The 24932-nt window shown below is 39.8% G+C and overlaps 1 protein-coding gene and 1 non-coding gene across 2 annotated transcripts in view; both read left to right on the top strand.

Moving 5' to 3' along the window:
* Cped1 (cadherin like and PC-esterase domain containing 1) overlaps positions 1-24932 on the top strand; it is a 271465-nt gene that overhangs the window by 238756 nt on the left and 7777 nt on the right. The window contains exons 18-21 of the mRNA XM_036181508.1: positions 9175-9395; positions 9637-9738; positions 10396-10483; positions 13117-13263. Of these exons, the coding sequence (XP_036037401.1) occupies positions 9175-9395; positions 9637-9738; positions 10396-10483; positions 13117-13263 (558 nt within the window). The remainder of the gene's footprint in view (positions 1-9174; positions 9396-9636; positions 9739-10395; positions 10484-13116; positions 13264-24932) is intronic.
* On the top strand, positions 24143-24309 carry LOC118580984. The gene has a single exon (XR_004944632.1). It is a non-coding gene; the product is annotated as a U1 spliceosomal RNA (small nuclear RNA).

Here is a 24932-nt window from a genome sequence, read left to right as displayed (position 1 = left end):
GATAAAGTAAGTTCTATTCAGTAAGCTTACCTGCTAATTCTGCTGCCCATCTGAGAAATATTGCACTGTCCATTATGCCTAAAATGTTAGCACAGGTATCAGAATTTTCCCATGGATCTGCCCTGAGAAAATCCTTCCCAGAGTCCTGGGGAAGACACTATGTCTAGCATGGGGTTATGTGAGGGAAAAGAATCTATGTACACCATGTTCTTTTGTCTGTTTACTTTATTTCTCTGTATCAAATTTCTATCTACACAGCCTCAATTCCATTCTGACACTCAGTTCCTCTCTGTCTCTTCTTTTTCTGTCCTCTCATAGCCCTAGTAATAACTAAGCTCTTATGCTTACCTGTGTCCTTTGTCCCTTTGTCCTCCATCTTTCCTTCCTCTTCGCCTCTCCTGACCTGATTCAAATTCCTCTACAGTCTGCAAAACTTTTCCTTGTTCCTTACTCGTTGACCTAAGCCAGTCTTCCTTACCGTCTACAGAAACTCTGCCTTGTTCTTCTCTGACCAGACCAGGAATTCTGCTTCTGTCTTTGCTGTACCTAGCTATACAAAAAACTCTTTTGTCTTGAGTCAATAGCTCTGGCATGCCACTAGGCCCGAAGGAAAGGGATGGTCTGAGCAGCTTATACTGTTTGACTTACGGCCTAGTAGTATATGAGTGCACAAGAATTTCATAGCAGAAGAAAGCTGATATAGTCAAAGCTGAATAACACCAAATATTCCCTGACAAATGGCTTCCCTCTAGGAAAATTCCTTGACCTCTCTAGGTATTGCTTTATTATACACAGCTGAATCTCTGTAATATATTCTTGTAGCTTGCAACACACAGGGCAGAGTCCCACAGATCATTTACAAACTTCTGACTGTGTGATGTCACACTGTCCATTCATTTGTCTAATCTTTGCTGAGCTAAGTATCTTCTCTAGCAGAGTACAATATGATCCCTCAAAGAGCTGGATTTCAAGTGTAAGGACCATTAAGAGAAGTGTTCAGTGCCATAAAGCATGATCATTACAGTGGCAGGTAGAAGGCCAGAGGTAGGTACCAGATCCAGACTGGGATGGTCTGGCAAGGTTTCCAGAGAGGATGCAGGTAGGAAGAAAAGTGTTTATAATTAGAGGCCATCTAGCTGTCATGTTAGTTTGAAACAGCTCAATTGAGATCTAAAAACAATTAGGCATGTTCGTTTTCCCCGAAAGCATCTACTGTGAGAATCCTGTCATTCAAACCAGCAGGTCTCTTGTTTCCCTCCTGCTAAGAGAACTAATGGAAACAGCATGCTGACAATGGGGCAGGGCTGTGCAGGGGAGGACTAAAGTGGGTTGGTGCCCATACTTGCATGTACGTCAGCTACCTGCATTGTGCATCACATGCAAGTGAGATCTTACGAAAGCCTGCCCCTTTTCTACTAGTCTTACCAACCTGAAGACTGTTAACTCATATGAAAACCTCAGATCTTTAACAATGAAAATCCACAATTTTAACTATTGCCTTGAGAAAGAAGTTTGGACATACTCTATTGTAAGAAAAGCAGACTTCCTAATTCTGGCAAGCTTCAGGTTTGGAGAACACATTCCATTGAGTCTTCTTTCTCCGAAAAATCAGATATAATGGCAACAGGATTTGACTAGACTCCTGAGAATTACTGGACAGTTAGACCCCCAAGAAACATTCTGCTTCCTTTAGATTCTCCATGTAGCTTCATTAAATCACCGTGTGCTATTACCATTCCCCTACTGTTCACACCAGTGAATACGAAGACTGTACTTGGAAACAAGCTTACCTGGAGGGAAGGAACAAGACACAAATCAGTTGAGATTTGAAAAGCAGCTCAAGTCACCAGCAACTTTGATCAAGAGACTCACTCAATGGCAAATGAGCAGAGCTGGGCTTCCTACACCTTGGGCATTTTCTTTCATTTCAGCAATGTTGAGTAGAAGAAGCATAGAATGACCTCTCAAGGGGAAAGAGAGTACAAGTGTCAAAATATCTGAAGAATTGGTTTCCGTACAAACGTGTACAGGGGGTGGAGGGTAAATGTGAAACTCCTACTAAACTTGACTTGAAACTAATTTTACCCAAGTGGTTATTTCATCTGTGTCTGTATGTGTGTTTGTTTTTGTGATGTATAGTAATAATTACGTTGAATAAAAGTAAAATCAATTGAAAAAACTAGGATGTTAATCATAACTGCATTTCTCCAAATGAACCCTTGCCTCTCCATGAACTCTGAGTGGAACATTGATAAGCACAGATCGTCAGGACTCTACTCACCCTGTCAAGCAGTTTAGAAGTGCAACAAATCTGTAGCTGAAAAAAGAAAAACAAATGAATTAAACAAGCCTTATTTCGTTTGACAGTAGGAAACCAGTAGGAAAATGTTTGAAAGAATACAGTTAAAAGAGAGAAACAGAGGTCACAGGCATTGGTACTAGATGGGTCAGACTAGTGGTTGCTTCCTTCCTTTAGAACAATAAGCCAGAGCACACCAATTGCTTATCCAATACCAAATGTTCACCCTGGAAACATATATATTCAAGTAATATCATATGTGCTGAGCAGGTTGCATTTATGTATTTAGGAGTACACACACATGCACATACAAAAATACATATGTAACAGCAATTAAAGAAATGAAGGCCGTGAAATTGAAAGGAGGTAGCCTGTGGCAGTTTGGAAAAAGGAAAGAGAAGGGGGCAGGTTATAATTATATTAAAATCTCAATAAATAAAATTATATTAAAAAGAAAATGAAATAGAAAAATCAATATTTAAAGAGAATACTTAAACATGGCTGTTAAACAGAAAAGGTGACTTACATGTTTCAAAAGGCCTTTAGTATTAGTTGTCCTCCCCACACCCCCTCTCCTCCCATCCCTCTCCCCACTGACTCCTTCTAGTCTACTTTCCCACTATCTCTTTATGCATTATTCCATTTCCCCTCCTTGGAAGTTCCCCTTCTCCCCAGTCTCTTTCTAGCTACCTAACCTCTGTGATTACATAGATCATATTCATTTTTCTCAACAGCTGAGTAACATTCCATTTTCACTTTAATATACCACATTTCCATTGTCCATTCATCAGTTGATGGACATCTATGTTGTTTCCGATTACTATCTTTAATGAATACAGCAGCAATAAATGTGATAAATAAATATCTCTGCAGCAAGTTGCAGAGTCCTTTGGGTTTATGCCCAAGGGTGGTACAGCAGGATCTTGTGGTAGACTGATCTTCACCTTTGTGAGGAACCTCCCTCCATATGGATTTCCATAGTAGCTGTTTCAGTTTGCGCTCTCACCAGAGAAAAATAAGTGCTCCCCTGTCCCTGCAGCCTCACAAGCATGTGGTGTTACTTGTTTTATCTACCTTGGCCATTCTGATTGGTTGGTGTATGATGAAATCTCAACACCTGATGGGCAAGGTTGTTGAAAGATTTTATTTTTAAGTGTTTCTTAGCCATCTGTGTTTCAAGTTGTGAAAATTCAGTTTTGATCTATATATCAATTTTAACTGAGTTATTTGTTTTCTTGCTGTTCAGTTTTTGTTTTGTTTTGTTATTGTTCTTTATATATTCTAGATACTAATCCTGTATCAGATGTATGATTGGTAAAGTTTTTTTCTGTTCTGTAGACTTCCACTTTCCTCCAATGGTGATGTTCTTTGCTGTACAGAAGCTTTTTAGCTTGATGAGGCCCCGTTTATTAATTGTTCTTAATGTCTGAGTTATTGGTGTCTTGTCAAGAAACTCCTTCCCTGAACCAGTTGGTCCAAGCCTATTCCCTGCATTCTCTTCTATTAGGTTCAGTGTATCTGGTCTTATATTGAAGTCCTGGTCCACTTGGACTTGAGTTTTGTGCAGAGTGATAGATATTATAGATTTATTTTCATTCTTCTACTTGGTGACATCCAGTTTTGACCAGCACCATTCATTCAAGATGCTGTTTTTTCTCCGGTGTATATTTTTGTCTTCTTTGTCAAAATATCAGCTGTCTTTAGGTGCATGGAATTATGACTTGGTCTTTAGCCCTATTCCATTGGTAAACATGTAATTTTTTTTTCAAGACAGGGTTTCTCTGTCTAGCTTTGCACCTTTCCTGGAACTCACTGGTAGCCCAGGCTGTCCGGGAACTCATAGAGATCCACCTGCCTCTGCCTCCCGAGTGCTGGGATTAAAGGCATGCACCAACAACCCCCTCCCCATACAAACATGTAAATTTTTAAATACTGTTTTAAAGTTGTGTAGGATCTTGGACATTAAAGTGTTTAAAGTTTTGAAGTATGGGCTAAATTATAATTCTTCTTTAATAACACATGAATTCCGTGAAGATTACACAATTCATTGTTGCTTGTCAATCTCAATAATTGAGGTAAATAAAAAGACATAAGTGTCTCTTCATTATCCCCAGTTAAGGGTGACTTACACATGATACCTTCTTCCAGCAACAGGCCATGTGAAATGATAATAGAGATAAGACATTTTGTCCAAGAAAAAAGTAATAAATCCACCTGCCATTACCCATTTGTTTGTTTTCTTTTTCTTGCCCAATTTTGTGATTGAAAGCAGCTTGCTTAAATTACATTTATTTTTACCTCAAACATCAATTTGGCTGTGCATGTATAGCCAATATAATTAAAATGCATAATTGGAAAACATTAGTTCATTATGATCATATCAAAATTCACAGAGAAATGTTTTGTTGAGCTAGATTTTCATCATGACCTAAATCTCATTAGCCATCTCATCCATCTCAGCTGCATGTGACAGCTGAGATGTCCTGTGCCTCATTGACAGATGTGGGGGATACCTCATGAGATCCCTGCTTCTCAACCTTAAGGCTCCACAGAATCGCAATGGGGCTGGGTAAACAAAACAACACAGTTTTAAGGCTAGAAAGATGCCTCAGTCATTAAAGGCTTGTCTCACACCTGAAACAACAGTTTTAATTCATCTATTTGACCAACATGGACATACTTTTGTGCCAATCAGAAATGTTCAAATCACTGCAGACTTAAAAGTATAACAAAAGAATAAAGACAAAGGCTGGAGAGATGGCTCAGTGGTTAAGAGCACTGACTGCTCTTCCAGAGGATCCAGGTTCAATTCCCAGCACCCACATGGCAGCTTACAACTGTTTGTATTTCCAGTTCCATGGAATCTGACACCCTCATACAGAATATACATGCATCCAAAACACCAATGCACATAAAATAAAAACAAATCATTTTTTAAAAGTTTTTCAAAAGAGTATAACAAAAGAATAAAGACAAAAAAAAAAAAAAAAGAAAGAAAGAAAGCCTACTTTCCTGGTACTTAGCAATACATAAAGCGGGCAGGGGCTAGTTACTGTAGCATTTTATTGCCAAAGTTGATTATTGCTACAGATGCTTACTGGGCATTTGTATTTAATGATCACATTTTTTCCCTCTTTGATTACTTCTGCCAACCACTACCTTAGGACACAAGTGTAAGGTGATAGTTTTCATGGGAGACTATTTGTCCACTCAATAGACAGCCACAAGTGTTTGTCATGATAATATAAGCCTTTTAAAATTGAAAGTGTCCTTCAAAATCAATCATTTATTTCCTTTATAATTCAACAAAACTGAATCATATAAAGCACATAAAGATTGAGTGTGAATCACGTGGCTGAAAAGCCATGTAACAGATGACAATGTTTAATTGTGCTCTGTGCACTGAATAAGCTGACATTTTGAAGTTGGGTATACGTCCTCACTAAGAGCACCAGCTTACCTCTGGCAAACCTTTTTCACCAACAGAACGACCTTAAGATCATGGCTGAATATTTTAGTTAGATTTTTATCATTTCTGCCTTTCATAAATGGAAAGACTTGGGTAAATTAACCCAACAGGAGATTCTTCCCAGGCCTGTGTCTTGACAGCTGTCTAGAACTTGTATAAAGAATGATATTGCTAGTGATGGAGCAGACACCGTCTACCAGTCTGCATAAAGTTCTTACTGGCTACCACTGTGGAGACTTCCTGTACCCTGTTCAGAGTGCTCAGAGTAAGGGGTCATTGCATCTCTGCTCCGCCAGTGTTCTGCATTTCAGGCTTGCTGCACACAGTGGTAGCTGGCTTGATGCAGATGAAGACAGCCAGCTGGGCCTTCAAAACTTCTTACAGTCTGCTGCGTTTCTCTGTGTGTTAGTGAGTTTCAACCACCCTGCACTTGTGCACTGGAAACAAAAACAAAAAATAAAAATATGCGCTGCCCATCTTTCTTGTACTTTGATGCCAGCATACATTCATATTGCACTCTTGGACTGCCAATAACAAGCACATGACATCTCACTTAAGCCTTCTGGTGCTGTTATTTCCTCTACTTTGCACATAAGGAGACGAACCCTATTTACTTAAAATATTATCTAGTTAGTGAAGGGCAGTACCTAGGAATTTGGAAATGGTTCTGATACGCATTAGTGGGCTTTAGATATTACCGTGTGGAAAGACTGAAAATCTAGATGTGTGGGCACTGTTCTTGCAGTAATAAGTAATTTCTTTGACTTGTCTAAACTTCTGTATCTCCCTGTAGTCCACATTCGAGAGATCCAGTGTTTGGGATACCTAGTACAAGGCTCACTGCCCAGGGAGGACTAACCTCAATATGACAAGAAAAAGAAGCAATGAGAAATCTTCAGTACATTTAGCTGGCATTTGAAAGGGGGAGGCAGGAGGATCATGAATTAGAGGCCAGTTTGGACTTTATAAAGACCCTATATTAAAACAATAACAATAAAAGTTCTCTATCAACTATTTTCAACTTAGTGTTCTGGATTGAACTGTATCATCTCCATCAAATTCACATGCTGAACTTCTAATCCCTAGTTACCCAGAAAGTTCAGACATAAGGCCATTGGAAAGGAAAATGGGATAAAATGAGGTCAGATGGGTGGTCTTCCAAATCCAATATGTCTAGAGTCTTTGTAGTCAATTAGGGCACAGATGCATAGAGGAAGACCATGGGAAGAAAGAGAAGACCACCATCGACCAACTGAAGAGTCCTCCAGAAGAAAACAGCCCTGTCAGTCCTTTGGATATGTATTTCTAGCTTTCAGAAATGTACGCAAATGAGTGTCTGTTGTTGAAGTCGCTCTGACTGTGGTAAACAGCTCCAACAAATTAACACAGGAGTATGAGCAGTTGCAACTTCCTGAGTTTTTCCAGTGGCTTAAAAGTCCTCTTGAAAAGAAAGAATTCTCCTTAACCTGTTGCCTTAAACCTGTAATCCCAGATATTTGTGAGACTGAATCGAGAGATTCAGAAGCTCGAGGCCTGTCTAGGCTACAGAACAAGTTCAAAACCAACCTGGGCAACTTAGACCCTATCTCAAAATAGAAAATAACAAAAGGACTGTAGACAATTCAGTGACAGAACGCTTGCCTAGTGTGAGCGAGGACCAGGGTTCAGTCTGCCACTAAAAAATTAAATCATTTTTAAAAATCAAAAATCTAGACTGTAAAACCATAGGCAAAGCCTAGCGAGAGTCAAATTGATTTATTTCACTATTTTATTGTGCTAGAATCTTATCACCCCATGGAATTTGACCACGCCCATCAGTGAGGGGGTCTGCCATGTTTTTCTGTTTAGCAGCCATATTTACTACAACAGTATCATATCTGAAGGCTAATTGGAGCAGCTTTCTAGGCTCCCTCATGGAGGTTTTTCAGCTTACTGTGAGAATTATAAGCCTTTTCAGATTTTTCCTAAATTATCCGAGGGTGGGAAAATGAGAAGTGATGGCAGTTCATGCTGCTATGATTTTAGCAGATGAAATATGTGCATCACTGAGGAAAAAAAACCAAACCTCAAAGAAAAAAACTGAAGAATGAGTTCAACCTTTGCCAAAGCATTCAAAGAAATTGTCTACAGTGAAAGTACCGATTGCTTTCAATTCACTAAGTAGTTATCACGTGCCTGCATGGCACTATGAGGGAAAGCAGACTTTGAAATGTATCTTTCAAATACCTCTTAATAAGATGCAGGGGAACGACACAGACTGCAAGTAGCCATAACGTCATGTAGCCTTTGATAAAATCTATAATGAAACTAAAATTTAAGGGAATCATAGAATACAGAGTGAGTCACTCTAGCTGGGGCACTAGGGGAGACCTTTGGTAGGAGCGTCATTGATGTCGTTTCTGATGGTTGACAGGTGGGATTGTACAGGGAGAAACTCGCAAGGCAGGTGGATTAACACAAGGGAAAAACAGATGTTGTTGAATACAAATCATGTTCCATGAGAAAGCCTAAGTCTGTCCCAATATGAGGAAATGCAATGCGAAAGTGGGCCACTGACCTGCACTTGAAGTCAGAGAACCTGGTTTGAGTCTTGAGTTCACCATTTACTAGATTTATGACCCTAGTCTTCCCAAGTCTCAAATTTCCCATCTGTGGCAATCTCCATAGAACAGAAACTCGTAAGCAATAAAATCTCAGTAACTGTTAGCTAAGTCTAAATAGTTCAGAATGAACTCTGTAGGGAATGGTGAATGAATATAGTTTTGAGCATGCAAAGAAGGTAATGGTGAATGAATTGGGGTGCAAAAAGATGTGAGGGGTATGTTTACAATAGTACAGCTTTGAGGTGGAGCAAGCCTGAAGCTGGCCTGTGCTGGCAGTGTGACAGACCTCACTGGAAAACTTTGCCACTGGGATATGCAAAGTGGGTGTAAATGCTGCTCAGAAAGGTCCCAGTCCCATGTGACTTTCTCTCTTTGTTTTTTGAATATGGCATGACTTCTATGGAGCCACTTCTGTGGGTTCTCAGCTTGCAGATCTGTCAAACGAAGACTGAAAATCCTAAGTATCCCTAGAGTTCTGCAACATTCCATGGATCTTTTTATCAGTAAGACTTGTTACCTGATTAGGTGAATATAATTAAAGTGATAGATACAGGGAGAGAGAAAGATTGAAAGTAAAATGAAATGAAAGTTTCACACACCAATTAGCAGATCAGGAGATGATCATTACTAACAACAATTTGAAAGGAATAAATGAACAAGTTTGGGGGAGATTATGATGGGGAAGATGAAGGATGTTTCTAAAGGTTGAAGGGCTGTCCTTCAGCTAGATGTGTAATTTTATGCACATTATATTATATACTGTGTAGACACACCTGACTTGACAGCAAATCTTTTCTGTCCAGATTCTTTTCATCGGAGATTCCACCAACAGAGGGATGATGTACTACCTTATTGAAAGACTGAACGAAACACTGCAAGAGTGGCAGAAGGTGCATGGTACTAAACTCTACCCCAGTGTCAATGGGGGGAAGACTTGGATCAGTTACTCCTACTATCCCCAGTTCTGGATAAGCCCTTCACTGAGACCCACATTTGAGAAAGCACTTGAACATCTCCTGCAAAGGTACAATGGAACTACTATGAATGGCAAGATGCCACCAGTGTGCAGTTATAATTGCACACTGTATATCAAATGTGCTGAAAAGCTTAGATACCCACTAATGTGGCTGAAAATGAGCTGCAAATGACAAGGAAGTCTTGTGATCAGGAAGCCAAACATGGTTCATTGAAATGTGAGGCAATCCAGTTAAAATGTTTACCATCTGTTCTAAGCAACATGTGCTGTTTTTCTTTCTGGGTTTCAGATCACATCCGCTAGAGAATACTGACCAGACAGTGTTGGTTGTTGGTGGTGTTCAGTGGCTTAATTCCAATCACCTGCAAATTATTCATAAGGTTTTAAAGAGGTAAGCCTATAAACACTGTCATCCATGTCTTTATCTCTTCTTTGAAAGTACTGTGCATTTAACACAATTTCATCCAGGGCTTATTTAGAGGGCAGATATGGAATTTAAAATTAGAAATTTAAAGGCAAATTTTATATTTCAAGATAATTTTATATTCAATCAGGGATCCTTAGCATCCTAATTTAAAATTACTCCAGATCAAAACCTATTTATCAGTCAAGGATGGTAGCATATACCTGTAATTCAAAGATTTAGGAGGTTAATGTAAGAGGGTAGTGAGTTCAAATCCAGCAGGGATTACAAAGTAAGACCTTATCTCAGAACAAATATACATATATATTGAAAGTACCAAGAACATTGTCTCATCCATTCTCATTGCTAGATAAGTGATTCGTCAGATGAAACAAAGTGATTAATATATTTTAAGCATGTTATTATTATGATTTGTTATTATTATTATTGAATAATGTGCATTAGCATACAAAATTCCATCTACAGAAAGTCTTAATATATGACGAATAAATAAAATAGGAGTTTAGTCCTATACGCAAATGGTCAAATTCTAAAAGGATTCTGTTGTGTATGTTAATATAATTAACAAACATGTAGAAAAGCAACTGAAGTGTTTGACTTTAAAATTCTGATCATTTCATTCAGGGAAAATTTGCTCAATATCCTGGTGATCATCAAAACTTTGGGGATTGGATTTCACCTGCCAGTGGATGGAGTGCATTTCCTAACACAGGTAAGCCCATTTCTTCTAAGCTGCATGAATTTGATAGCAAAAGATCCAGCAGGCATTCTACAATACTCATCAGCCTTTATAAAAATAAAAATCATATTCCTATGATTCCAAGTACATTATGACTATTCCTGCAGACCAGGAGACCACAGCTCATAAATGTGTTATAAATAATACACTGAGTTCAAGGAAGGAAAAAAAACAAGCTGTAAAAAACAGCACTGAACTCATAGACAAGAGAGCTTGTGTGTTCACCTTTAGAGTTTATAATAAGAGACTTTCCCTCCTTGAGATTCACGCTGAAGCCACAAATGGAATTGTCAATATTAGTGAATCTTTTGGAAAATGGTATCTGATTATATTTACATATATATACGTGTGTGTGTGTGTGTGTGTGTGTGTGTGTGTGTGTGTGTGTTACCATTTCTTCCCAACAGTTGGATCTCCACAAATGAAGGGCATTAGGTGTCTCTGGTCAGTTCTTAAAGACAGGAAATTTGTCTCCGCACTAAGTAAAAACATTAGAACAGAAGAGAAAAACATCTGTAAGTCAAAGAGCCTTACTCCAGCATAGAGACCAGCCCAAGTTGATATACAAGTGCAGAATCACGGTTCAGGGGCAGACTGTGCATTGACTGTGTAAGCAGGCTGAGGTTGTCTTTTGTATTTGTGTTGAGCCAGTCTAGCTTTCTCAAGCAGAGTGGGATGCCCCTCTCCTTACTTGAAACGTTGCCTTCCTGAATGCCAGTTTTTCTATAACGCAAGAGAACTGTGGTCCAAGTTAAAACTCCAAATTCACCAAAGTGAAGCTATCTTGGGTTTGGGTAACAAAATAAGTTGGGACATTAACTTCTAGGGAATAGAAGAGTTTAGGACAACTGGGGATCAGGAGGGGGTGTTTTTGATTGTTTTTTTTTTTTTTTCTATGAGATAGGGACTGGAACCATTTTAGTGTTATTCAAAGGCTTCCAGTCAGGGCTGCAATTCATTCCTGAGACTCCAGAAGCACCACAGTACTTCTGTTCTTAGTGTTCCTCACAGCAGCTGGGACTTGTGACCCTCACTTACATTTAGGTTGTTAGCTCCCGACCACTTGTCTTCTCTATTGTAGACCTTGTGTTAAGATTCCTCCTGCCCCCAGAGCTGTGGGATAGCCCATCAGTCTTCACCAGCAGAGTGGAGACAAAAGGTGGGAAGGAGGGAGGCAAAAATAGAAAGGAGAAGGGGCCCCCAGCCAGTGAGGACAACACATTGTTCTAATTCCTATCATAGTCTCTCACAGCTGTTCAAGATGGGCCTTCGAGCTCCTTTGTAGACTCACCCCTTCTCACCAGAGCATAGATATACATGTACATGAGGACAGGGAGGGCTACACACACACACACACACACACACACACACACACACACACACACTCTCCAAGCATGCCATGTTCTCAATGACTACTAGGCCTTTAGATCAATGCTTACCCTTCAAGGATCATATTCTCCCACACCTCCTCACATTGGTGAATTTCTAAGACCCATCAAGTATTAGCTTAGGTGTCATTTCCTCTGAGGTTGCCTCTTTATGAGTTGTCAAAACACTCTCCTTTAAGTGCTAGATTAAAATAAGCATGCAAGCCCAACAGAGACAACAGAAAAAAATATATGATATGTACCACCTCTTTTAAGAAACTTAACCAGGGGGTTGGGGAGACAGCTCAATGGTTAAAAGCACTGGCTGCTCTTCCAGAGGTCCTGAGTTCAATTCCCAGCAACCACATGGCTCACAACCATCTGTAATGAGATCTGGCACCCTCTTCTGGCATGCAGGCAGAACACTGTATACATAATTAATAGATTGATGATTGATTAAAAAAAGAAACAACCATTCCATGGAGCTAGAGTAATTGATGATGCTGTCCCTCCCTGACAGAGTGAACCTGAACTAGAACTGAGCCAGATTCAGTCATTGACAGCCACACAGCAGAGAGGGTGGGAGAGATGTAATCTGGAGAGGCAACAGCTAGACACTTCGCCCAATTTTGCTGCTTCCCCCAAAGCATCCTCCTCCACGTCCAAGTAGCAAACCTCACTGGAAACTATTCTAGATTTCTGTGTCATGGTCTTCTTGCTCCACTTCTCTTGACATTATTCCTCCTGGTGCATTTCCCCTAATAAAGGACTTACTGTGGATATTCCCATTTCTCCAATTAGAGTGTTGTTTTACAAGCACGGGCCACACAATATGTACCCTTCCATTCTGTCCCTTAGAGAGAAGCTAAGCAAAACTCAGGTGCCACCTAATAGTCAAGTGACTTAAATAAGTGAGAATCCAAATAGATGTAGGTCTACCTAGTGGTATATAAAACATCAGTTTTCAATTTGAGAATTTTAAATACATTTATGATCAATAAACTTAATTGTTTTTAGGTAAGAAAGACATTCGTTTATTGTTGTGTTGTGTATACATAAGTTGATGTTTTGAAAAAATTAAAGCACATTTTTATTTTTAAAATGGATATGAAATCCACCTCTCAACACAACTGATCTTGGTAAAAGAAGATGACATTTCCATAATGTCTGTTTGAGTTACTAAATCATAAAATAAGTGTTTGTCAATCAAAACTTAATGTCTCTTGCTTGGCAATACAGAATGAAGTCCAAAACCTACATAAAGAAAACCTGAGCATTCTTGAAGCTGCCAAAAAATATGGCTACGAAGTAGTAGACACATTCGCCATCACAATGGGACGCCACAAAGAATTTCTGCAGGGCAATTGTGGATGTCATTTCCATGAGGTATTTGTAACGGCTTTCAGAGTTTTGTAGTTTGGGGTTGCTGGGGTTAGTTTTATTTGTTTGTTTGTTCTTACACCTTTAATGTGTTGTCTGTGCTGTTTTGCATGAGAAAGAAAACAAATAGATGTCAAAAGCTTTATGACCATGATCTTTGCAAAATAAAGTGCAAGAAGTTAGTGTTCAGACATGGAAAACCCAGGATCTTGGGTGGATGAAGGCAGGAAGATGTGGAAGTCTGAAGAGGGCTGCTTTCTCCAACAGATTTCACAGATCCCTTCCACCAGAAACCTCAGTGCATTTATTAAGATTGCCTTCAGAAACATCAGGGAAGGTTAGCCACAGGAACAGATGGTTCGAAGGTATTATCTACATCACTGAAAAGCCCACCCCAGCATGGGTGATAAACCACAGAAGCTGCATTCTCAGAGGTCTCCCCTCAACCTGCAGGCAGCTCTGCCATGGGGTCTTCTCTCCCCCGCAGCTGTTACAGCTTAAAAGAACCTCTGGGATGGCACCTGAGAATCCAGGAGCCTTCTGGGCTTCTTGAGTCTCGTAGTTTCTTAGCTGCTTGAGTTAGCCGGGTCTCCCACCTGCCTCTAGGGAGGAATGCTTCAATTCAGAAGAAACAGACATACCACAATTAGAAAATGAGCTCCCTCGTCAACCCTTGTGTGGATGCAGACATCAGGAGACTCTGCTGACCCTCAGATGAAGGGTACCCCAGTTTACCTTCCCCTCAGATCTTAATTCACTCCACTTGTTCTTTCTTGGTTGGTTTCCCCTTACAACCCAGAATACATCTAGTCAGTTGACTAGTGAGATGTTTATTTCTATTTATTTAGCTGTCTTCATTCCCTCTTGGTCCCCAGATCCTCACAAGTACCCAAAAGCCATTAAGACAGTGCCTATTCTCTATGCTCTGCTGATAGATTCACATCACTTTTCTTTCTTTCCTTTCTTCTCTCCTTCCTTCCTTCTTTCCTTCTTTCTTTCTTCTCTTTTTCTTTTCTTTTTTTTTTTTTTTTTTTTTTTTTTTTTTGGTGGTGGAGGAGTTCAAAACAGGGTTTCTCTGTGTATCTCAGGCTGGCCTTAGACTCACAGAAATCTGCCTGCTTCTGCCTCCCAAGTGTGGCATTAAAGGCGTGCACCACCACCACCCAGCCACATCATCTTTTTAATGTGACTAGTGACACTAAATCTCAGAGAAGTGAGAGCCAGCAACCATGATGGGAAACATCGAAGTTTTGAACAAACAACTTGAAATTTGGCCATGTTGCTGCAAAACAGATTTTAAGTTATAGTATGCTGTGTGTCTACTAATTACTTCCATAAGAAAATATACCACCCCTAGAGTATTTGTCCTATTTATAAAAACTAAATGCTTAGAAATACAAACCTGGGTAGCTTGGGAGAGAAAAACAAAAACAAAAAACAATGAACCATCCCAGGATCATGGTGGGTCACAAAAGCAAGCCAATTGTCACCAAACTCACAGAAAATTGGCACTTTAAAAAACAGCATGCGTTTTTTAACTTCTTTTAGAAAGTATGTACTTATTTATGTTTCTATAATGTGTCTTCAATTAGTACACTGGAGGAAGGATGTGTGCTTTTCTTTTTTAGTATTAGTACTCTAAAAGACTAAAAAGGAAATGTCCTCCAAAGACTTCGAGCACAGCTCCAATTAAAACCAGAGGATGTCCTTCCCACATGATTGTATTACATGTATCTGCTGTCACAATGTCAATGGGTTTATACTAATAGTCCTGGAATTTGAAAACCACACACACACACACACACACACACACACACACACACACACAAAGATTCTTTGATCCACCAGCAGTAGAACACTGATTTAGAATTACTTCCTCTAGCAAAAGCTATCTTTAATTTGCAAAAGAAAGATTTAAGCATGGTAGCTAAAATATTGCACTTATGGCACACCATGTGCATCTCCCACAGGTGATGTCAGCTGATTCCCAAGTGCCAAAACCCGTGCTCAATCTCTCATGACTTCGATGAAATTGTCTTCCAGGAGCATTTGCCTTTGCAGATAGAATATGGAGTTGATGAGGTCGTCTTGCACAATTTCCGCATGTGCACAGGGTCTCCAAACTCATTCATTGATTGTGAACATGATCACTCTTTATCCGAAGTTTGAAGGACTTGTATCTCACTCAGGCCAGCTCTGACATTTTATAATCTTTCTAAGGTATCACATGATGAAATGTTAAAATTCTGTTAACTCTCATTTTTTTTTTGCTTTGTATTCATTTTATGAGACTGGTCAAAAACAAAAGTTCACCTTAAAATAATAGCAAAAACAAGGAACAGTAGTATTAGAATCTCAAGAGTTGTGGTACAAGAGTTTTATACTCTTGTACTCAAACTATTTCCACATATACTCAAGAATACTTTTGAGGAGTCATTATAATCATTCCCGTGAGACCTTAACATCACATTGCTCTGTGGTCAGGATTCTACTGCAGACACAAGAAACCTGCTTCTGTGAACTTTACTTGTCACAGGTGAAACTGACAGTCTTGGAGAGGCTCTTTTGTCTACCAAGGCATGGAAAAGAATCTATAAGCTGTCTGCAAATGGTATGCATGTGTCTTGACTAAAAAGTCCTCACTGATTAGCAAAGAAAGTGTTTCTTTTTATGGGTGGGAATGGAATCTTATTTTCCCAATGTTTACTCAGGACAACAAACAGGATCCCAGGAGCTCTTGCCCAACAGAGGTTTCTGATGGTGCCTTTCATTGTGTGGCAAACATTTACTGTGAGAAGCAGAGACTTGGAAACTATTCAGAAATATCAGCCCAAATCTAGTTACAGAAAGGATAAACCCACAATTGCTGGGTGGTTATTAATTAGCCTAATCAGTTGTGCAGGCCTTATGTAATAGTGTTAATGTCTGGCAAATGTGACTGTAATTTTTGACTCAGGCGACAGAGAGCATCTGGCATTAAGACCTAACAGGTTGCCTTGGTATGCAGACATGGAAAGAAAAGAGGAAGGCATTGCAGTTCTCTGTTAGGGATGGATTTTCCATGATTCTTTAATCTTAATATTACACACCTTATTATTTGACCTAATCAAATAAACAACATGATGGAGCTTAGAAATAATGTTTTTCTCTTACTCCTTCACATTCCAAAAGTTTAGAGTCTAAACACAACAAAGACTGAAAACAAATAAAATACCTTTGGATTGAAGATGTAGCTTAGTGATAGGACCCTTAGCACCTGCCTAGTATACATGAGGCCCTAGCATTTACTTATTAGCATGGTTTTGGTTTTTGCAATTTTTAAAAATTAGACATAATTACATCATTTCCTCATCCCTCTCCTCTTTCCAACTTTTTTCCTTCCTGTGTCCCCCCTCATGCACTTGCAAATTCACACCTTCCTCATCCCCAAGTAGGATTGTCATATATACACAAATGCATAAACATGTAAATGCAACCTGTTGAACATGTTTAGTGTTATTTGTATATAGATGATTCCAGGGCTGACCACTTGTTATTAGCAGAACAATTAGGGGCTCATCCCTGGGGAAGACTAATTCTTCCTCTCTCAGTGGTCATTAGTTGCCTATAGTTCTTTGTCTAGGGATGGAGCCCTGTGAGATTTTCTCCCCCAACTTTAACATGTCTATTGATGGTATTGTCATCATCTAGGTATTGTTTAAGCAACCGTGCTGTTGGGGAGTACATTCTCTGTCATATTTTAGAAACAAAATCACATAGTTGGCTTCCTGGTCCTCTGGCCCCTCTTCCATAACCTTCCTTGAGCCCTAAGTATGAGATTGTGCTGTAAATGTATCTATTTGGGCTGAGTGCCCCATGATTAGTTGTTCTCTGCATTTTGACCATTGTGGCTTTCTGTAGTGAGAAAGAGAATCTCTCCATCTGCTGCAAGGAGAAGCTTCTCTGATGAGGGATGAGAGTTACACTTATCTGTGAGTAGAAGGGCAAGTATTTAGGAATTGTGCTGGTTTATTAAAGTGGATAGGATAGGTTCTCCTCTAAGACTCCATGACTTCACTATCCCTGGATAATTGGCTAGCTTTCCAATAATATGCATGATTTCCTTCCTGTCGAGTGGGCCTTAAGTCCAATCAGACAGGTTTTGGTTACCACCTAGATATGAGTGGCACTATTGCACTTTTAGGGATATCTTATCAAAGCATGGGTATTTGTAATAAATTATTATGACAATTTTATCAGAAAATGTTTTTAAGTACTCTAAGAACTTTACTACCATTGGGAAATAGGCTGGAGAATGTGTTACAGGACTCCAAAAGGAATCTCAAAAGCCAGGTGTCCCCAAGCCATGTGTCCCCAAGGCAAGAGTTAAATCATCTTTGACCTTTGTTCTCACTAGTATGCCTTGTCCTGCCACTCTCAAACTGAAGTTTGTTTTGCTTATCCTTCCTTACCAGCTAACAACCCAAACAAGTCAGTTGCCTAGTCCTGTTTACATACAAATACTTTTCCAAGCCTTTGCCCGGCGTCCTGTTCCAAATCCATCAGTCTTGTTTATTCTTTGATGCAATCATCCAGCATTTGTTTAGTGAGTCCACTTCTTGAGCTAAACAGTAGAAAGTAAAAATAAATAAGGCACATTTGTTCCCTTGCCTCAAGATATTACTTAAATGTAATTTATAAAAGCCCACATGACACAATTTTGAGAGTAGCATAGTAGAGATATTTAGAGATATGCAGAGGCCGTGATGGTCACAACAAAAAATGAGGTACAGGACATAGTCTAAGGATTGAGTGAATTTCCTGTTAAAGAAACAAAAAGAAAAGAAAAAAAACCTGCTCAGTTGGATTGTGTAGGAAAATGGGCCCTAGGTCCAGGGATGTAGGCTCTTCCAACTCCATGGAAAATTGAGTAACTCTGAAATGACATGCTGTTCTCATGAAACCATGAGCAATTCTGGATATTGCTAGATATTGTAGAGCATCACTAAATAGGGGGCACTGGAAAGAAATAGTCAAGGACTAAATCATGGTGAAAGCTTAGCATGTGATCCTGTAGGTGGCACTGAAACGCTTACAGGGAAGAATGAGGTGGTAGCATTTTCGTCTGAAAAAGTTAGAACCCAAGACCTGAGAACTGTTTCTACAATATTTGCTGTTCTTGCAGAGAACCTGGGTGTGGTTCCCAGGATGCACAGGATAGTTTACAAGTGTCTGCAACTCCAATGCCGATGTATCTGATGCCCTCTTTGATGGGAAAATTACTCCTGTGTGTTGCGTATAGACATGGGCAGGCAAACACACACGATAAATACATCTATTTTTAACAGTTAGGACATATAACCAAATGTGCAGAGAACTAATCCAAGAGCCTAAGTTAATTTTTCCAGAAGTCAGAGGAGAGATGGTAAAGGCCTTCAACAAAGAGGGCAGAGGCAACAGTCGTAAGACGGAAGTGGACAAACACAAGCTCTATTTAAGGAAATTAATCGTAGGTCTTATCTGTGGAATGAAGGAGTGGGAAGAATCAAAGAGGGTTCCTACCTTGCATGACTGATTAGCGAGCTGAGACAGCAAGTGAGACAAAGGAGAACTGAAAAGGTATCAGCTTAGGGAGAAGATGATGAGTTCAGTTTTCAACATGTTGCACTTGAGATGCCTGCAGGACATCCAGGTGGTGTTCGGAGCGGACAGTTGGGTATGCAGGTACGAAGATCAAGGGGCAGGTTGAGACTGGAGGTAGGGTTGGGAGTCACCAGGAACTAGGCAAGAGTTGAAGCCATAAAATAGATCAGGAAAAGCATGGGAAACACGATCAGGTAAATTCAGAACACGAACTGTTAGAAGCAGTATAGTTTGTATAGTTCTAGGCACAGCCCCCCTCCAAAGCCAGAGTGAAAAATTCTCAGAACCAACAGTGCCAAGTGTGGTAGACACTTCATTTCAGAGAAGGACTCTGAAATCCTCGTTGTTTTGATAGCAAGAAGGTCCTGACACTGAAACGTATAATAAGATACTGGTGGCAGGGATGGGGGACTAGCAATTGTAAAGATATACCCAATGGGGGGAAAAGTACTTCACAAAGTCTTTTATCTAATAAAAAGTGGGGGGGTGTTGGGTTTAGAAGAAAAAAGGAAAAGCTTTCATCATACTTGTTCACTCAAGAGAAATAATCGAGTTAAAATGCAGCTAAGACTGAGGCTGTTGGGGCAATGCCTCCCTCCACTAAGGGGTCAAAGTCACCGGTGCAAGGTGGGGGAGATGTGTGTCTCTTCTTCCTTCTCCTATGTTTGGGATGGATTATCTTGATGTTTTCATTACATGGCTTCTAGTTTCAAGTACTAGGACACTTCTTTCCCATTCCTGTACCACCCCCAACCCCCCCCCCCCCGCCTCCCTGTTTAGGAAACCGATTGTTGGTAGTTCTTTCTGTATAAAATAACCAGGACTCATTCCATTGCCTGCAAGAGGATTCTCACATTTTCCACAAGCAAATTAGATTAGAGAGGGGTCTGTACCTGGTGACAATGATTTAGATTAGAGGTCAGTACCTGGTGAGGATGGATTCATTAGCCATGAGAGACCTCAGGCCTTTCTAAGATGATTGGGTTTAAAATGCTGTATTAAAAATAGTACTCTAACTTTGGAACACTGTGTCCTAAATGGCATGTCTTCATCAAACATCTCCCTTCAGGGCTTTAGGAGCTATGCAAAAGAGGAGGTGGAAAGACTGTAAGAGTCCAAGGGGGTGGATGACATCAAGGAAACAGTGTATCTCAGACACAATAGCACAGACACACATATGAACCCACAGGGACTGTGTCAGCATGCACGTGTCTAAGCCAGATGGAGTCCTGGGGCTGAGAAAGGAAGTGGACCCAACCCCCATCCCTAACCTAGAAGCTGTCACCAATTGACAACCACCTGCAAAGGAAAATTCAGTTTTCTCCAGTGGTATCTCCTGGGTATATAAACCACACCTAAGGGTAGGCCCCATGCCTGGTGGTAGATAGACAACACAAAACGAACTCAGTGGTGGTTCTGTAGACTTTCTTTGTCATATATTCCTTTCTTTGGACATTTTTTTAAATCTTACTGGTGCTTGCATATTATGGTTTCCAGTTTTTGTCTTTACAGATTTTGTGTGTGCTATGTCTGTGTGTTTCTTATGCTTTGTTCCTGTTTTTATTACTATCATCAGCGTTATTATTTGGTTTTTTGTTTTGTTTTGTTTTTTGGTTTTTGGTTTTTGGTTTTTCGAGACAAGGTTTCTCAGTGTAGCTTTGCGCCTTTTCCTGGAACTCACTTGGTAGCCCAGGCTGGACTCAAACTCACAGAGATCCACCTGGCTCTGCCTCCCAAGTGCTGGGATTAAAGGTGTGCGCCGCCACCCCCCTGCTCTTGTTTTCTTTTTATTTGCCTGTTTTCTAAAAAGAGAGAAAGAAGGTGTGGGGTCAAATAGGTGGGGAGGATCTTGGAGGAGATAGGGGAGGAAAAACCATAGTCAGACTGTATTGTATTAATTTTCAATTAAAAAAAAGATATTACTCTATCTTGAAGAGTTGGTTCCACCAATGAAATCCGAGTCTTTCTCTTAAGAAAGATAATTAAATGGAAGATAAACAAAGAGTGTCATTACTTTATGTTGAACTGGTATTATGCCTCTCTGTGATGTAACTATTCAGCCCATACTTTGTAATGCCAGAACCAAGAACGTTAGTATGGCTAGGAAAGCTGACCCCTCAGCACTTCATGCCGCATGTGGTAGACCATATCTAGAAGTTCACTGCCAACTTTAAAGAATCTAATTAAGATTGCCCATACTGTTTTATGCTCTGTCTTGGTGAGGACAGGATCTATATTTGAAAAATACTACACTTCTACTTTATGGATTCTTAAATAATATTAGTATACCAAGTGATCTCAAAGCTCTTACAATAAATAAAGTAAAACTTAAGCTGAGAATGGTGGTGCATGCCTTTCATCCCAGGACTATGAAGGCTGAGGCAGGGGGATGATTGAGTAAAGGAATTTGAAAGCAGCATGAGCAACATAAAAAGATGACAGAAAGTAAGATGCTGTCTCAACAATTAATAATTAGTTAATATCTATATTAGTTTGATCCAGTTTTTTCCAAAGTCTTTTGAACACGACAGAACCTTTTTCCTTTTATTTCATATGTTCATTTACATATTTAGTATAATACATAAGCTTAAAAGTTTGATCCCTTTTTCAGAGATGGTACTTCTTAGAATGTCCTTCACATCTGCTCAATGGGAGAACTAAAGCATCCTTATTCCTTATTTCTTAAGCATTGTTGTGGTCCTCTGAAGAGTCAACAAGTCACATCCAAAGAGTAGTCATTGTAACCAGTAACCGCTATTTACCTCCCATTGCAAATGGCAAATTCATTCCTGGGTTCCTATGACCCACAGATGCCATGAACCTCCCAATGCTCTGCCCCAGCACAGCATTGGTGGGAGTTCTGGGAAGGGCACAGAGACCAGATGTGGAAGAAATGGTGACCAACCCCCAACTACAGCAAGCCCTGGTTTTTTGTTTTTTTTAACAACCTTGTCCTCCTGTTTGCTTCACTTTAAGAATAGCTACATCATACTAGATGGTGGAAAAGCAGGCATAGCGAATAGGTCTAAACATCAGGCATGGTGGGAGGTATACAAATACTTCTTTTCTTTCTTTTATTTCCTGTGAAAAAGTGTCTAAAACCATAAAGCTATCTACCTCACCCCCAAAGAACTCATCTTACAAAATGTGACTTAGCAGGTAAAGGAAACTACAACTTCAGATGCCTAGGGAAGAGAGGTACCAGTAACCCATGATTGTCTAAGTTATTACAGCCAGATAGTGATGCCAAACTTATTAGCCATGAGTCCTTTCTCATGCAGGTTCATGAGTTAAGAGCCTGTACCCATACTTACTGTGTCTTACAAGTGAACTGCAGAATTGGGACTGGAAGCATGGGTATAGTAAAGAACAACTTAATCTTGAGACTGGAAAGATAAAGGAAAAATTGATACCAACAGAGCTCTTAAACCTGCTCCCAGACCTCCTGGAGTGCACCAATCAGAACAGGACTGCAGATGTCGCCTGATGAGAAACGTGGTCCCTTAAAGAGATCGGTGTTGTCAGAGCAAGCCCCTAACAGGCATCGAGCAGTAGAAAACATTGGTCACACAAAGTATCTGCGAGAGACAGTTTCTTGTCTTTGTTTTGCTTCTTGCTTCATTTGTTTTTGAAAGTCCCTGTGGCCCAGGGTTTTCTAGACCTCATTATATACTCCAAACTGGGATCAGTAAGAGGTCCTTCAGTATCAGCATCCCATATACTGGAGGTATTGGCCTGAGATGCCGTTCCCAGATTGATGCTTTATTCATTTTTTTTTCTTCTTGATGCCTTATCCTTAAATTTAATTTTTAAGTTCAAGAGGGAGAGATGAAACAAACACATAAGAGTTGACTTCCAAGAGATGTGTATAACTAGAGTACAGTGGAGACTCAGCTTACAATCAATCAGACTAAGAGAACATTTGAGTTAAGGACAGAGAATCACTGGGAAGCTCCATGGGAGTGCAAGACAACAATCTATAACCACATATAATCAAACTGCTCACTTTAAAGCACAAGTTGTTACCAGAGTCAAAGCTGAGGACCTAGGGCTGTGGTTCTCGACCTGTGGGTCTCAATTCTTTTGGGGGGGGGGGTCAAAACATACTTTCAATGGGTCACCTAAGACCATTGGAAATATCAGACATTTACATTATGATTCATAACAATAGCAAAGTTACAGTTCTGAAGTAGCAATGCAATCATTTTATGGTTGGGGGGGTCACCACAACATGAGGAAGTGTGTTAAAGGGTGGCAGTGTTAGGAAGGCTGAGAACCACTGAGCTTTGGGCTAAGCTCTCAGAGAAAGTAGTGTTATGGAGGAGGAAGACATCAACAGTGTGCTCACTGGAAATCTGGAAAGCCGCCAACAGAACAAAACTCGACCCTTCAACAATGTAATCTTGCGCCCTAATCCTCAGCATCTTTGTCTCATTCAAAACTTGGACTCCCTTGAAGCGATAGATTTTTTTGAATGTGCCATAATTAAATATTTGGGGAGTGAGTGAAAGAAAAGCATTCCTTGTTATTTGCCAAAATTGTGTGATGTTCTGAAATGTAATTAAAAAGTAGAAATACCAGCTTCTGGCTGTTTCATGTTGCTTTAGTTTGATCCCATGTCTATGGATTCTTGGGCTTCTTTTCCAGCAAGTCATGATTTTGAGGCTAGCTAGCATGTACAGTGACTCTCAATTCACAGTACTTCAGCAGTACACACGTCTACAATGACAGCATATTTCCTGTGGTCAGTCACATGGTTTCTAGCCTTAGGAAGTGGTCATCTTCTTCAGACCCTATCCACGATCATCATTCAAGTCTGCAGTCAGATCAGCCCTCTGATCCTGTCCAGGGCAGTTCTGGAACACTTACACCATGGAAATTGTTTCCTATTTTGTTCTCTGAGCCTGGAACCACATCAAAAGTCCCTTGGAGGTTATTCAGGCCGAGATCAGTTTTAAAAAAGGTATTTGCTTGTCGCATATCTGCCTGACACATTTCCAGTTCAGCAAGCCTGCCCTTTCTGTACCGGCTTTGAATTTGGGAAAATTCAAAGTTATTTCAGTTCGTAGCTATTAATTGCCATAGCAAGACATTCCTTCTGATAAATGTTTATGTGAAATCAATTTTGAGTGTTGAAATTGCTTAATAGTTAAAGTTGCAATGCTAGTTTTATGGTGTGACTTAGAATAAGTTTCCATTTGTTTGTAAAGTCTTAACAAAAGTCATAGGTCAAAACTAACCAAGTTGAAATGTGGCATTTCACATACTTACTTGGCAGGGGATAGACTGTGATCACGAAGGTGGTTTTTCCTTAGGCAAGCCTCATCCATTGCATTCCGGATCCATTGCTGACCCCTGCAATTTCTCCAAATGTGGGAAAATCAAATGCACTAATTTGTGGCAGTGGGTGACTGAGTTCACACTCACCCCTGAATAAAATAAAGTAAATGTGGCATTTCTACACATTCTAAATTATCTCTATGCCCACATTTTTACTTACATAAAAATAAAAGAAGACCTGCCACTGTAAACTGAGAGATGTCTCACCATATTAAAAAAATATATATTGAAAAATGAAAGTTACTTCTGGGCTACCAAGGACAAAACCTTCGTTCTCCCTCAATGAGTCAGACATCAGGTACCTGATCACCTGTCGAGTTTTTATATGACCACCACATGGGTTTCCACACTCAAATTATCCTAAGTACTGCAGTTAGCAGATTGACATATCAATTATTATTGAAAGACTAATTTTCATTTGAAAATAAAGTTGGACGTCCATAATCATGACTACCATATTCTAACCTAGATCTTTGCTGCAACAAATCTTTATTGTAAGATGTGCTAAATGGTAAGCCTTTATTACATTGAACAATGCTGTCATGTTAATAGGCTGTCATGTTTTATGAAGATCAGTTGTCCTCTATTTCTTCTTAATTTGAAATATAGTTCCCAACAGGAAATTTAGAAAATAGGGAAAATAAAAAGGCAAAAGGACTCACTCTGGACTAAAGGTGGTGAGAGATGTGCTATTTAATACTCCTAATTAAACA

This window comes from Onychomys torridus, chromosome 3, assembly GCF_903995425.1.
Source record: "Onychomys torridus chromosome 3, mOncTor1.1, whole genome shotgun sequence".
In the NCBI taxonomy this organism is placed as follows: Eukaryota; Metazoa; Chordata; class Mammalia; order Rodentia; family Cricetidae; genus Onychomys; species Onychomys torridus.
Note: the sequence above shows the minus strand (reverse complement) of the source record. Positions and strands in the feature narration are given on the sequence as shown.